The sequence below is a fragment of the Borostomias antarcticus genome, assembly GCF_949987555.1.
Source record: "Borostomias antarcticus genome assembly, chromosome: 1".
NCBI classification, from domain to species: domain Eukaryota; kingdom Metazoa; phylum Chordata; class Actinopteri; order Stomiiformes; family Stomiidae; genus Borostomias; species Borostomias antarcticus.
This window is the reverse complement of record NC_140234.1, coordinates 34,823,308-34,838,028: the sequence shown is the minus strand read 5'-3', so window position 1 is coordinate 34,838,028 and position 14,721 is coordinate 34,823,308. Positions and strand designations below refer to the sequence as shown.

Genomic DNA, 14,721 nt, shown 5'->3' with positions numbered 1-14,721 from the left:
GTGGGAAGCCTGGCGGAAGCTTCTGGAGGTCCTCCTGAATGTCGGCCCTGCGACACACAGGACACACAGGACACACACACACACACACACTGGGTCAGCACGGCGGCGAACTAATCTTCTCTCTCTATCTCACACTCAACTCACTCACTCACCGGGTCAGAACGGCGGAGGACTAATCTTCTCTCTCTATCTCACATACACACACACACAGCACGGAGGCAGAATATCCTCTCTCTCTCACTCTCACACACACACACGCACACAGAGGTAGAATATCCTCTCACTCACCCACTCACCCACTCACACACACACACACACACACACACACGCACACAGAGGTAGAATATCCTCTCACTCACCCACTCTCCCACACACACACACACACACACACACACACACACACACACACACACACACACACACACACACACACACACACACACAGTCAGCAGGGAGATGGAATATCCTCTCTCTCTCAAACACACACACACACACACACACACACACAAACACACACACACACACACACACAAACACACACACACACACAAAATCATAAAAAAAAAAAACTTAAACCAAAATCTAGATGAAGAAGCTGGGAGTGGCCTACCTGGGGTCAGGAACGCCCACTGTGTGTCGGCGCATGGACAGGTAGCGTGCCATGGCCTCGGGGGAAGGCTCCTCCCCTTCGTCACTGTCCAACGCCATGCTTCCATCCGGCTGCAGGCGCACACAAACACACACACACACACACACCAAAACACACACACACACACACACCAAAACACACACACACACACAAAACACCACACATACAATGCAATGGTTACCTACTGTAGGGTGGGCAGGTATCAATAGAAGTCTTGTGCAATGTGAAGAGGGCAATGCGTGCGCCCTCCAACAAACTAGGATCAGACAAGTCCTTGGTTGGGCACACCAGGAGTAATAGACAGACAGGCAGACAGAGACATTCTATCTATCTATCTATCTATCTATCTATCTATCTATCTATCTATCTGTCTATCTGTCTATCTATCTGTCTATCTGTCTATCTATCCATCCATCTACCTATCTACCTATCTACCCATCTACCTACCCATCTACCTACCCATCTACCCATCTACCTACCCATCTACCCATCTACCTACCTACCCATCACCCGGCACCACTACCATGCGCCCTCCCCGCGTCGCCATGACGACCCGGCAGTCGGACTCACCTCGACTATCTGGTTCTCTGGGTTGATAAGCTGGACGTGAGGTACGGTCATGCTAACAGGATTACTCTGCTGATCTGTCTGTGAAGAAGACACACACACGCACATGCACACACACACGCACACACACGCAACGGTGAGGTCATCAAAGCATTGGCTTGATTGGCTAGCAATCTGCTTTGGCCAGCTTATTGGCAGATGTGGGTCACGGGCGGTCACGGCTCCTAAGTGACCAGCGTCCGCAGCCCCTCTGCAGCGGGAGGCTTAAGAGTTAACTGGGGGAGAGCGGCCGCCCGCCGGACCATGTGACACGAGACCAGAGCGAGAGCCGGACAGGAAGCCGAGGTCACTTTCCCACGCATGAGGCCTAACTGGCTGGCTTTGCCACTGGTTGACTGGCTGGCTGATTGGCTGACTGACTGGCTAACTAGCTGACTGGCTGACTGACTGGCTGATTGACTGGCTGATTGACTGGCTGATTGACTGACACTGACTGACTGATTGACTGACTGACAGACACTGACTGACTGGCTGATTGGCTGACTGACTGACTGATTGGCTGACTGACTGACTGACTGATTGACTGACACTGACTGGCTGATTGACTGACTGACTGACTGACTGATTGACTGACACTGACTGGCTGATTGACTGACTGACTGACACTGACTGACTGGCTGATTGGCTGACTGGCTGACTGATTGGATGGCTGGCTGACTGATTGGATGGCTGGCTGGTTAACTGGCAGGTTGACTGTCTAGCTGACTGGCTGACTGACTGACTGGCTGGGCCACTGGCTGACTGGTTTCCCAACATGGAGCGCCTGCAGAGCCAGCTTCCCCCTCCCCCCACCTGTCAATATGCAGGAGGAGAGCATGAGCAGGTCGGGACACGACCACAAACATGACGTTCCTTTCTCCCATTACACTGCTAACGAGCGGATGAGACCGCCAGCGCCTGAAATGTAATTTAGCAAGTTTAACGTGCTGACTAGCACTGAGCTAGTGAGCTGCCAGCCCGGTAGCGTCCAGGAAATGAAACTTAAGTCTCAGGTACATGCAAATGCTTTGTTCGGCTCGACGATGCGTATCGTCTTGTTTCCAAATCGTGTTACAATATTTAATTACACATCAAGTTACCTGCACGGCGTTCAGTGGGTAGCCAATCGGGCGCGGCGTGGGTGGGGCCACGCGCAAGGTCTTGTGTTTCTTGAGACGGTCGGCCAGCAGGCTGTAGATGGCGCTGTAGTGATCGTACGCGTCCGTGTGTAGCGACTGGGAGAGAGAGAGAGACACCACAGCTGGCAGCTTAGAAGAGTGAGCTCATACAAGAGCACCTATAACACCCGAATCGGGCATGCGTGTGTGCGTGTGTGTGAGCATGTGTGTGCACGTGTGCATGTGTGTGTTTGTTTGTTTGTTTGTTTGTGTGTGTGTGTGTGCGTGCATGTTTGTGTGCGTGCATGTGTGTTTGTGTGTGTATGTGGGAGTTGTGTGTGTGTGTGTGTGTGTGTGTGTGTGTATGTGCGTGTGTGTGTGTGTGTGTATGTGTGTGTTTCTTTGTGTGTGTGTTTGTGTGTGTGTGTGGCCCCACCTGCACCGTGCGCTCCCTGTCCAGCCCCATCTCAGACATGGCCATCAGCACCTGCTCGTTGATGAGCTCTGTCTCCCTGTCCGACTTCACCTGCTCACACTCCGCTATCAACTGGTACCCAGGGAGGGGGGAGAGAGAGAGGAAGGGGGGGGGGGGGGGGTGGAGAGAGAGAGAGAGAGAGAGAGAGAGAGAGAGAGAGAGACAGACAGAGAGAAATAAAGACAGACAGAGAGAGAGGCAGACAAAGAGAGCGAGAGGGAGGGAGGCGGATGGAGAGAGATAGAGAGAGAGAGAAACATAGAGACAGAGAGAGAGAGGGAGGGAGGGGATAGAGAGAGAGTGGGAGGGAGGGAGGGGATGGAGAGAGAGACAGAGAAACAGAGAGAGAGAGAGAGAGAGAGAGAGAGAGAGAGAGAGAGGGTTGTAGAGAGGAGATGGATTCGGGATAGGGGTGTGGGGGCAGAGAGAGGTAATGGCAAATAAATGGTAAATGGACCACTTATATGGCGCTTTTATCCAAAGCACTTTACAATGGCGTGTCATTCACTCACTCACACACACATTCACACACCAATGACGGCAACTGCCATGCAAGGTGCTCGCCTGCTCATTGGGAGCATTTTGGGGTTCAGTATCTTTGCCGATGGACACTTCCTACATGTGGACAGGAGGAGCCGGGATTCGAACCGCCGACCCTACGATCATTGGACGACCCGCTCTACCTCCTGAGCTACAGCCGCCCTATGTTTGACGACGACAGACATTAAAATATGTCGGTGTAGCAGAACTGTTCCGGCTAGGAGAGGAGAGAGCAGCATGTGGATGATGGTGGTAGAGACAGAAGCATGTGGATGATGGTGGTAGAGACAGAAGCATGTGGATGATGGTGTAGACAGAAGCATGTGGATGATGGTGGTAGAGACAGAAGCATGTGGATGATGGTGGTAGAGACAGAAGCATATGGATGATGGTGGTAGAGACAGGAGCATGTGGATGATGGTGGTAGAGACAGAAGCATGTGGATGATGGTGGTAGAGACAGCAGCATGTGGATGATGGTGGTAGAGACAGCAGCATGTGGATGATGGTGGTAGAGACAGCAGCATGTGGATGATGGTGGTAGAGACAGAAGCATATGGATGATGGTGGTAGAGACAGGAGCATGTGGATGATGGTGGTAGAGGCCGGAGCATGTGGATGATGGTGGTAGAGACAGGAGCATGTGGATGATGGTGGTAGAGACAGGAGCATGTGGATGATGGTGGTAGAGACAGGAGCATATGGATGATGGTGGTAGAGACAGAAGCATGTGGATGATGGTGGTAGAGACAGAAGCATGTGGATGATGGTGTAGACAGAAGCATGTGGATGATGGTGGTAGAGACAGAAGCATGTGGATGATGGTGGTAGAGACAGAAGCATATGGATGATGGTGGTAGAGACAGGAGCATGTGGATGATGGTGGTAGAGACAGAAGCATGTGGATGATGGTGGTAGAGGCAGGAGCATGTGGATGATGGTGGTAGAGACAGGAGCATATGGATGATGGTGGTAGAGACAGGAGCATATGGATGATGGTGGTAGAGACAGGAGCATGTGGATGATGGTGGTAGAGGCCGGAGCATGTGGATGATGGTGGTAGAGACAGGAGCATATGGATGATGGTGGTAGAGGCCGGAGCATATGGATGATGGTGGTAGAGACAGGAGCATGTGGATGATGGTGGTAGAGACAGGAGCATGTGGATGATGGTGGTAGAGACAGGAGCATGTGGATGATGGTGGTAGAGACAGGAGCATGTGGATGATGGTGGTAGAGGCCGGAGCATGTGGATGATGGTGGTAGAGACAGGAGCATATGGATGATGGTGGTAGAGACAGGAGCATGTGGATGATGGTGGTAGAGACAGGAGCATGTGGATGATGGTGGTAGAGACAGAAGCATGTGGATGATGGTGGTAGAGACAGGAGCATGTGGATGATGGTGGTAGAGACAGGAGCATGTGGATGATGGTGGTAGAGACAGGAGCATGTGGATGATGGTGGTAGAGACAGGAGCATATGGATGATGGTGGTAGAGACAGGAGCATGTGGATGATGGTGGTAGAGACAGGAGCATGTGGATGATGGTGGTAGAGACAGGAGCATGTGGATGATGGTGGTAGAGACAGGAGCATGTGGATGATGGTGGTAGAGACAGGAGCATATGGATGATGGTGGTAGAGACAGGAGCATGTGGATGATGGTGGTAGAGACAGGAGCATGTGGATGATGGTGGTAGAGACAGAAGCATGTGGATGATGGTGGTAGAGACAGGAGCATATGGATGATGGTGGTAGAGACAGGAGCATGTGGATGATGGTGGTAGAGACAGAAGCATGTGGATGATGGTGGTAGAGACAGGAGCATGTGGATGATGGTGGTAGAGACAGGAGCATGTGGATGATGGTGGTAGAGACAGGAGCATGTGGATGATGGTGGTAGAGACAGGAGCATGTGGATGATGGTGGTAGAGACAGGAGCATGTGGATGATGGTGGTAGAGACAGGAGCATGTGGATGATGGTGGTAGAGACAGAAGCATGTGGATGATGGTGGTAGAGGCAGGAGCATGTGGATGATGGTGGTAGAGACAGGAGCATGTGGATGATGGTGGTAGAGACAGGAGCATGTGGATGATGGTGGTAGAGACAGGAGCATGTGGATGATGGTGGTAGAGGCAGGACTCACCCGGTCAAACTCGGGGTCAGGGTCTCCTTGTCTCATCCACTTGTTCTTACAGATCTGCTCCATGGACAGACGCCTGCTAGGCTCCAGAACCAGCATGTGTCGGATCAGGTACTCACAGTCTGACACACACACACACACACACACACACACACGCGCGTGCACACACACACACACACACACACACACACACACACACACACATACACACACGCACACACACAGACGAGCACACACAGAGACAGTGGGAAAGAACAGAGACAGAAAGAAGTTAAACACAATTATAATTCCCTTCACACACACACGCACGCACGCACGCACGCACGTTCAGCAATATCACATTTTTTGTTTTATTAACATGTTTTTTTTTTCCAAGATCATGCAAGTGGGAGGAGAACGCATGTGCACTGAAAATGTCATCTACAGTGACCGGCGCACTACACAACCTCAAAACAACACAGCTAACATTACTCAAAAAAAGATACCTCAATAGTGCGGTGGTAATATTTGAAGAAGACACAGTACACACACAGCAGACAGAGACAGTATGCTAACCTTTCTCTAGCATACGCTAGCTAGCTAGCTGCCAGTTAGGTCTGATTGACCTAACTGGTTTGAGGAAATTCAATAAATTGGACTGTATTCTCAAAATGTTAGCAGCTACCCAGCTCAAGTAGCCTACAGTGAAACTCATGCCCATGCTTGCACAAAACTTTCTGGTGTAACCGAACGCCTAAACTTGAATGATTATTAAAATAGAGAACGAGACAGAGAAGATAATCCAGTGACTGGGGAAACTTTAGTTGACTTCAAGCAGGAAGACAGAATAGAATGCACAGACTTGCATGAGCCATGTTAGCGCCTAGATAAGCCTGAGGGGCGACACTATACAAACGCATTCTCCTTCACTACAAGTCTGTTACCACGCCTTAGGGCTGACTTCCACAAAGATTCTGTTGGACGAGCAATCGCAAAGCTTATACTGGGTTAGACAAAAAATACATAACACTCATAAAAAAGACAGGTGAAAAAGGAGCGTTTTGAATTGCCTAGACACGGAACATCATTTTACAGCCTTGAGTGTGATTGTAGGATCATCTTTTTTAATCTCATGTTGTTTTAGTTGCTGTTCATTTAAGAGCAATACCTTAAAGGCTTTGGGTTACATTTTTCGAATCAGAGAGAACCGAATGCTTAGCCCTTTGCCAACGCCTGTTATGTTATCATGTTATTTATTTATTTATTTTTATTATTACCTAGTTCTACTACAGCCACACAAAGAAGATAATTATGATTAAATTGTGTAATGGCAGTGCAAGCAATTTAAATATATTTAAATCATATGGATGGATGTAGGCTGCCTGAAAAAAATGGGATCATATAGGCCTAGTCAGGCGCAAACTCAGGATCGGTGGATTCAGGCCTACTGGTCCTCGGGCCTAGATGAAAAGACTAATTTATATAGGGTTAGGGTAAGGGTTAATAAGATACCTTATAGAATAACTTAAGCTGAATAATGAATTACTAGTTAGTTACTAATGATTACTAAAGAATAATCAGCTTAATTTAGAAATGTAGACAAGGCCTGAGAAAAAAAGGGCAAAAATCACTAGTAGTCACAAATGTTTTTGCTGATGTCCTCACCTAATCTAGCGGTAGGCAATTTAACATAATAATAATAATAACAACAACAACAATAATAATAATAATAATAATAATAAAATATTTTATTGAGGAACTGTAGCATAATTATTTTCATGTTTTTGCTGACTACACCGCCCAGATTACACACACACACACACACAGAAACTTGTTCGGAGCTTAGTCTTCAAATGAGCATGTCACGGACTCTGGTTCTGTGTTCCTCACCTGTGGACATGAAGAAGGGGATCCGGAACTTTCCGCTCAGCACCCGAGCCCTCAGGTTCTGTAAGGTGCTGCCATCGAATGGCAAAGCACCGCACACCAGAACATACAGAACCACACCCAAACTCTACAGAGAGAGACAGAGAGAGATGAATCACACACCAGAACATACAGAACCCAAACACTACAGAGAGAGAGAGAGAGAGAGAGAGAGAGAGAAAAGAAAGATAGAGAGAGAGAAAGGGAAGGGAGGGATGGGAGATCGAGAGAGAGGTGGAGAGAAAGGACAGAGACAGAAAAGATAGAGACAGAAAAGATAGAAAGAGAAAAGAGAAAGAGAGATAGACAGAGAGAGAGAGAGAAGAGAGGAGAGAGAGAGGGAGCGAGAAAGAGAGAGAGAAAAGAGAGGGGGAGAGAGACAGCGAGAGCGTGTTTGATTAGGGGAGTGGCTGAGTCTGAAGGGGGAGTAGGAGCTGGGGGTCTTGGCTCACCCAGATGTCGACCTTGGGCCCGTCGTACTCCTTCCCCTCGAAGAGCTCCGGGGCTGCGTAGGGGGGGCTGCCGCACCAGGTCTTCAGCAGCTGGCCGCGCGCAAACAGGTTACTGAAACCAAAGTCTGCCCGGCAACCAGGGAGGGGACAAGACAGAGTCAAGGGAAACATAATGTCTGTCAATAATAGAATAGAAAGGGAATTTGCCATGTGGAACAAGTACGGGTACAGGTACATTGGAATTCTCGTCATCTCTTGTCCTTACAGTATCTTATCAGTTCCTCATTCCAGTCCTAGATACTCAGCTAGACCTTAAAAGGTTAAAATACTCTTATGTCACACAGGCACGCGCACACACACGCGCACACACACCTGCTATCTTGATGTTGAGGTTGTGGTCCAGCAGCAGGTTCTCGGCCTTCAGGTCTCTGTGGACGATGTTGCGGCAGTGGCAGAAGTGGACCGCCGCCACGATCTGTTTGAACTTCCTCCTGGCATCCTTCTCTGCCATCCGACCGTGGGCCACCAGGTGGTCTGGACACACACACACAGGAAAGCACACGCGCACGCATGCACAGGAAAACATGTATACGCGCGCACAGGAAGACGCACACGCACACACACGCACGCACAGGAAAACACACACACACACATACGCACGCACAGGAAAACACAAACACAAACAGGAAAACGCACACGGACACACACATGCATGTTCAAGTCACTTGGTTTAATAAGTTCAAGTCACTTTGGTTTGATCTGAACTGACATTTAAGCTACATTATTGATTACTCTAGTGTAGAGTAACATTACTGATTACTCTGGTGTTATTGATTACTCTAGTGTAGAGTAACATTACTGATTACTCTGGTGTTATTGATTACTCTAGTGTAGAGTAACATTACTGATTACTCTGGTGTTATTGATTACTCTAGTGTAGAGTAACATTACTGATTACTCTGGTGTTATTGATTACTCTAGTGTAGAGTAACACTACTGATTACTCTGGTGTTATTGATTACTCTAGTGTAGAGTAACAGAGAGAAGACTTACCAAATATCTCTCCTCCACTGGCGTACTCTGTTACTAGGTAGATCATCCTCTCTGTCTCCATTACCTACACACAGCCAAGATACACACACACGCGCACACGCATACACATCAATAACAATAAGATGCTCTTGATTAAGTATCATCTCCTGAGGTCTGGGGGAAAGCTCTGCTTTTGTGGTGTGTGTGTGTATATGTGTGTTTGTGTTTGTGTATGTGGTGTGTGTGTGTGTGTGTGTGTGTGTGCGCGCGTCAGTAACCTGGTAAAGGCGGATGATGTGTGGGTGTCGCAGCATCTTCATGATCTGAACCTCCCTGAAGATCTTCTTCAGATTCTCATCATCCAGCTGGGTCTTATCAACTATCTTAATGGCCACCTGGGGGTGGAGAGACAGAGACAGAGAGAGAGAGAGAGAGAGAGAGAGAGAGAGAGAGATGGGGGGGGGGGAGATGGGGGGGAGAGAGGGAGATGGAGGGACAGAGAGAGGGAGAGAGAGAGAGGAGGGAGAGAGGGAGATGGAGGGACAGAGAGAGGGAGAGAGTGAGAGAGAGGAGGGAGAGAGAGATGGAGGGACAGAGAGAAAGAGAGGGAGAGAGAGTGAGAGAGAGGAAGAGGGAGGGAGAGAGAGAGAGAGGGAGAGAGAGGAGGGGGAGGGACAGAGAGAGAGGGAGGGAGAGGGGGAGGAGGAAAGGGCGGATGAAGAGAAACTTAGAACACCATTTCATAGAAAAAGAGTCCAGCGAAATACATTTTGGATAAAGCCCAAGTTCTTGCGAGACAGAAGCCACTGGCAGTGACATCCCCCTAGACAAGAGATGGCGCGCTCCAGCTCCAGCTCACCTTGGTCTAAACCATGACCTTGGTGAGGGGACAATAGCTGTGGGGTCAGTTGACTTAGGAGGGAGCGGGCCAGGCATATGACTTAGATAACTCCACTAAAACAACAATAGAGTAGCCATGGTGGATTTAATCAATTCTGACAGCATTTGATCTCCACTTAGCAGTGAGCAGGCTGGGTGAACAGCATGTTGTGATGGATAAATCAACTGAATGTAATTCACTGCTCTGCTGAGACTAAGCCCCCCTCCCCCCCAAAAAAACACAGAGGCAAGCACACACTCACCCACCAGTCTCACCTCTCCCTCCCAAACATTCACCCATCCACCCTGCCAGTCTACCCCACCTCTCTCCAACACACTCACCCACCCACTCACTCACTCAGTCACTCACTCACAAACGCACACACACACACACACACACGCACACACGCACACACACACACACACACACACACACACACACACACTCTCTCTCTCTCTCTCACACACACAAACACACACAGCCACTCACACTCACAAACACTCAAAGACATACTCTCTCACACAAACGCACACACTCACAATCTCTCACACACACACACACACTCACCCAGTGTCTCTCTCACTCACTCACTCACTCACTCACTCACTCACTCACTCACTCACTCACTCACTCACTCACTCACTCACAATCTCTCACACACAAACAGACACACACACTCTCTCTCTCTCTCTCTCTCACACACACACACACACACACACACACACACACACACACACACAGCACGCTAACGTGACTTTGGTAGGGTGACTGCAGGTTTGTGGAAGCCCAGTGTTCAGATGCTGTGACTTGGCGTTGGTGAGAAAGGAGCCGGCCGCCACTTCCCCCCACAGACAGGAAGAGGAAGAGGGAGCACACAGGACAGTATGGAGCCAGGCCTGGCACATGGTGTTCTGGCAGTGAACCCACCGTTGGGCTCTGAGAGTGTGTGTGTGCGCGCGTGTGTGTGCACGGTATTGTAAGCTCCATCAGTCTATTATTGTCCCCTGGCAGGCATCCAGTTGTGTTGATGTAATCACTCTATCCCACTGGACCAGTGATGGTGTGAAAGAAGGCTTACATCTGGGGCAAGGAGACACACACACACACACACACACACACACACACAACACAAGAAGGTCTGATGAGGTAGAAGTCGGCAGGTTTTCTGAATACACACGCACATGCCCCCCCCCACGGGAACATCAGGTCCATCTGATGCAAATGCACTCAAAATAAGGAAATCGGGCCGAAATCAAGTTGGCAGAGGCCCCGTGCCAACCCATAAAACAGGCTGCCAGGCTGCCTGGAACTATGATGTGGCTAACCTCACTACTGATAAGGTGAACAGTGAACACACACACACACACACACAGTTGGGAGTTGAGACACGGGGGAACAATGTCCGTCTGCTATAACGCATTATTCACTAGGAGGCATTAAGCTAAAACTCAAACAGTTAAAGTAACCCCCCCCCCCCCGACAAACAGCTCTGAACTCCGGCTGAGTGGTCCGGAGCTACAAGCTGGGTGGGTCCAGCCACACAGGGGCCCTGCTCTGGCTGCAGCGTCGTTGGCAGTACAGTAAAGGGTTCTGAGCCTGCATGGCCCCTGGGGGTGGCCTGTCTGCCGGTGGCTTCCATTACTTAGGAATTTTTCCGTTGAAAGATATGGATGCGGCCAGACAGACATACAGACAGACAGACAGACAGGGTGGGCTTTTCGGAGCGGAGCTTGAAGTGTCACATAGCCCAGGCCTCCGATCACAAGACTGGTGAGCTCACCGTTGCACCACGCTGTTGGCACTTAGCTACAGGATCAGATAGGGGGCCGAATGCCCTCCTACTGTAACGTGCCATGCATACAGCCTTTAGGGCACACAAGCTCAAAGCACACACACACACATTAGCCTACAGGTTCGCATGGCGTAGATTTACTCATGAGCGATGCACACTGCACCATGGCTTAGCACCGATTCCAAGCATAATTTCATTTGACTAATACTGTACTTGCCAGTCCACATACTACTGGGTCAATGCAGGTATACAGCCTATAACAAGATTACCCCAGTCTAGCCTCTACTGTTGCAATCGCCTAACTATGAAAAAGGCAATTCTGCTTTGCCCGCTGTAGCATCACACAGACAGACCGAAGCTAGCCTTGCCGATATCAGAACCATGTACCAGGTCATAAAGATAGCATCATCACCATGTAGGCCCTAGTGCATGGACAGTAAAAGTGTAATCTTTACTGCAGGCAGGCAATGACTGACTGACTGACTGGCAGGCAATGACTGGAAACCACTTGGCTCAGAAGAAACAATGGATTGTGTGTCTGCGTGCGTGTGTCTTTCTCTCTCTCTATCTCACACACACACACACACACACACACACACACACACACAACAGGTCAGCCATGACAATACAGACACAACCACAAAGACAAAAACACATGACACCCATGCATGCATGCACGCGCGCATACACACACACACACACACACACACAGGTGAATATATCAAAACATATGACAGTCAGTGTGAGTCATTAAGGGTTGGGATATTCTTGTGCGTGCGGTGGTGCACACATGGTGTGTACATGTCAAACATTAAGGGCATAAGTCACTCCCTAATTTCATGGAATTGCACTGGACCGCCAGTGAACAGACAGTCCAAGTTTGTTTTGATCCGCTTATTGGTTCTTTATGGACCAAGCTAACTGTGTCTGTGTGTGCATGTAAACAGAGGACCCGCATCATGCTCCGACCACAAGGATGCCAGGGCAGTCACCAGCTTAGAGGCTCAGAAACAAAACCACAGCCTGAGCTAGCAAACCTGCTCCACTCCTTGACCAACCCCAACGAGGGGAGACAGTCACACAGAGTGAGGTAATGGCCTTGGCACAGAAAAACTATTATAACAGGTAATAAACATATTACTCTAGAAGGGCATTCTGGGTCCAGCAATATTGGACTTAAGTAAGAGCCTTGGATTTGAGTTAGAGCCAAATGGCACAGTTTATACTAGCTAACGATATAGCATATCCCTAGGCAAGGAGAGAGCTGGGAGATCTACAATGTTTAGACCTAGCTATATGGTCCAATATATCCCAAACAGTAGGCTAGGAATCCAACTAACAGCTACCGTATTATTATTGTAGGAAACTCGACTATTCATAGTCGTAGATCCAGTTTGCTGGCTGTTCTAGTGAAGCCATTCTAGCCAGCTACCTACAGTACAGGCACCCACTCAGTCAATAGTGGTGAGCTGAAACACAAAGCCGCACATTTCCCTAAAGTATGTAATGTTATGTTAGACATATCTGCATCATGTACCGTTCTAACTAACGTTACAGTTGGATGAAAAATGACATTCAGATCCAACAATAGCTAGCTCGTCTCAAATACACCAACTGTGTGTGTATTCAATCAATTCAGGGGACCGTAAACTAGGGGCAGCTAAGTTCGCTAGAATTTTCCAATTGAAAAAAAATAAATATTTAGCTAGCTGGCTAAGGTGGCTAGTGCTAGAGCTGGGTAAATACTGGTTGTCAGCGTTACCCCGACTTGCCAACCATTTGGTTGACGTTACTAGATAACTCGCAAGCTGTAAAACAGGGTTGCTGTCAAGTTAAGCGAATCGTATGTTTAATGTTATCTAGACGGGACTAGTAGTTACAGCCCAGGCCATCCTCTTTCATTATTTTCTCTCGCAAGCAAGCTGGCTAGCGTTAGCCTAGCTGCTTACGCTCAGCTCTCCTCTCATCCCCAGCGGTACCCTTCCTTCTCTCAGCCCTTTGTATTGACAACCCTGTCTTCAAAAGCTCATGATTTCTACCGTGTGTACCGTTACATCTATTCAACGCAAATCGATTGTCCGTCTACGGCCGCTTGTTTCCACCCCCGCACTGTGCGGTGCGACCAAAAGCGGGCTGGCCGCCTGTGCGGAGCCTCTCCTCTCTCCCGAGCCCCGGAGAAGAAGGCCCCGATCCTCATCTAGGGGGGGATGGATGACAGCTACGACAGCGGACAGACAATGACAACTGGGAATTGATAACCCGATGCCAGTAAATCAACCACCTTACCTTCGCTTTGGTGATTATGTGTGTGGCTAATTTTACAACGGCGAAATTTCCCTTGCCGATGGTCCGCTCGATTTCGTAGTAGCCCACTCGGGCTGGGGGGGGCCTGCTGGCCGAAGGGAGGCCGGGGTTGGTGATGCACCCCGCTGCCGGACTAGGTCGATTGGAGTGGCTGATCCCGGAGGACGGCTGTGCTCGGTTCTGGGCGCCCATGCCTGCGTGGGCCGGTCGGGTAGGGTGCGTAATCCCGGCCGCGGCGGACCCAGCTGCACCTCCGCTTGACACGGCCGCCATCTTCTCGCCTCTCTGCGGGAACAACAAGCAGCCTTGCGCAGCGCGCACCGCGGGCACGCCCCCGCCCTGCGTCATACCGCTCCTCCGCAGCGCCCTCTCTAGGTTGTAACTATAGCAACTATCGGCGTAACAAATGACTTCATCCACAGAAACGTATTGTGGTCGTCCTGGCAACAGAACTGCGCATAATCAGACTAGTGTAAAATATTCTGGCGAGCGACAATATTTAGGTGTACTATGAGCACGGAGAACTTTTTGAAAAGACGGTATCTTAATCTTTCATATATAGGTATGGTAAGGGGAGTAGGGTACAAGAACTAGAACCAATTCCCTTTTTTGTTATATCTTTAATGGATACTACTACTTTATGCTCGTCTTTTTCTGTCGCTCTACACGCTCTTTCTCTTCATAACATTCTCTCTTTTCTCTCTCGCTTGTTCTCCATCCCTCCCTCTTTACTCTCTCTTTCTCGCTCTCTGTCTCACACACATACACGCACGCACGCGCGCGCGCACACACACGCACAAAAGAGACCATACGTCACAGAAAG

The 14,721-nt window shown here is 49.3% G+C and overlaps 1 protein-coding gene across 1 annotated transcript in view; it reads right to left on the bottom strand.

The window, feature by feature from the left end:
* sik3 (SIK family kinase 3) overlaps positions 1 to 14,188 on the bottom strand; it is a 34,730-nt gene extending 20,542 nt beyond the window's left edge. The window contains exons 1-12 of the mRNA XM_084447781.1: positions 13,881 to 14,188; positions 9,201 to 9,317; positions 8,944 to 9,007; positions 8,263 to 8,424; positions 7,891 to 8,015; positions 7,403 to 7,526; positions 5,537 to 5,655; positions 2,810 to 2,920; positions 2,356 to 2,490; positions 1,220 to 1,297; positions 611 to 720; positions 1 to 47 (exon numbers count right to left, since the gene is read on the bottom strand). The exon at positions 1 to 47 is cut by the window's left edge and continues 116 nt beyond it. Coding sequence (XP_084303907.1) covers positions 1 to 47; positions 611 to 720; positions 1,220 to 1,297; positions 2,356 to 2,490; positions 2,810 to 2,920; positions 5,537 to 5,655; positions 7,403 to 7,526; positions 7,891 to 8,015; positions 8,263 to 8,424; positions 8,944 to 9,007; positions 9,201 to 9,317; positions 13,881 to 14,171 — 1,483 coding nt within the window. The 5' untranslated portion in view covers positions 14,172 to 14,188. The remainder of the gene's footprint in view (positions 48 to 610; positions 721 to 1,219; positions 1,298 to 2,355; positions 2,491 to 2,809; positions 2,921 to 5,536; positions 5,656 to 7,402; positions 7,527 to 7,890; positions 8,016 to 8,262; positions 8,425 to 8,943; positions 9,008 to 9,200; positions 9,318 to 13,880) is intronic.
* Between the last annotated feature and the right edge of the window lie 533 nt (positions 14,189 to 14,721).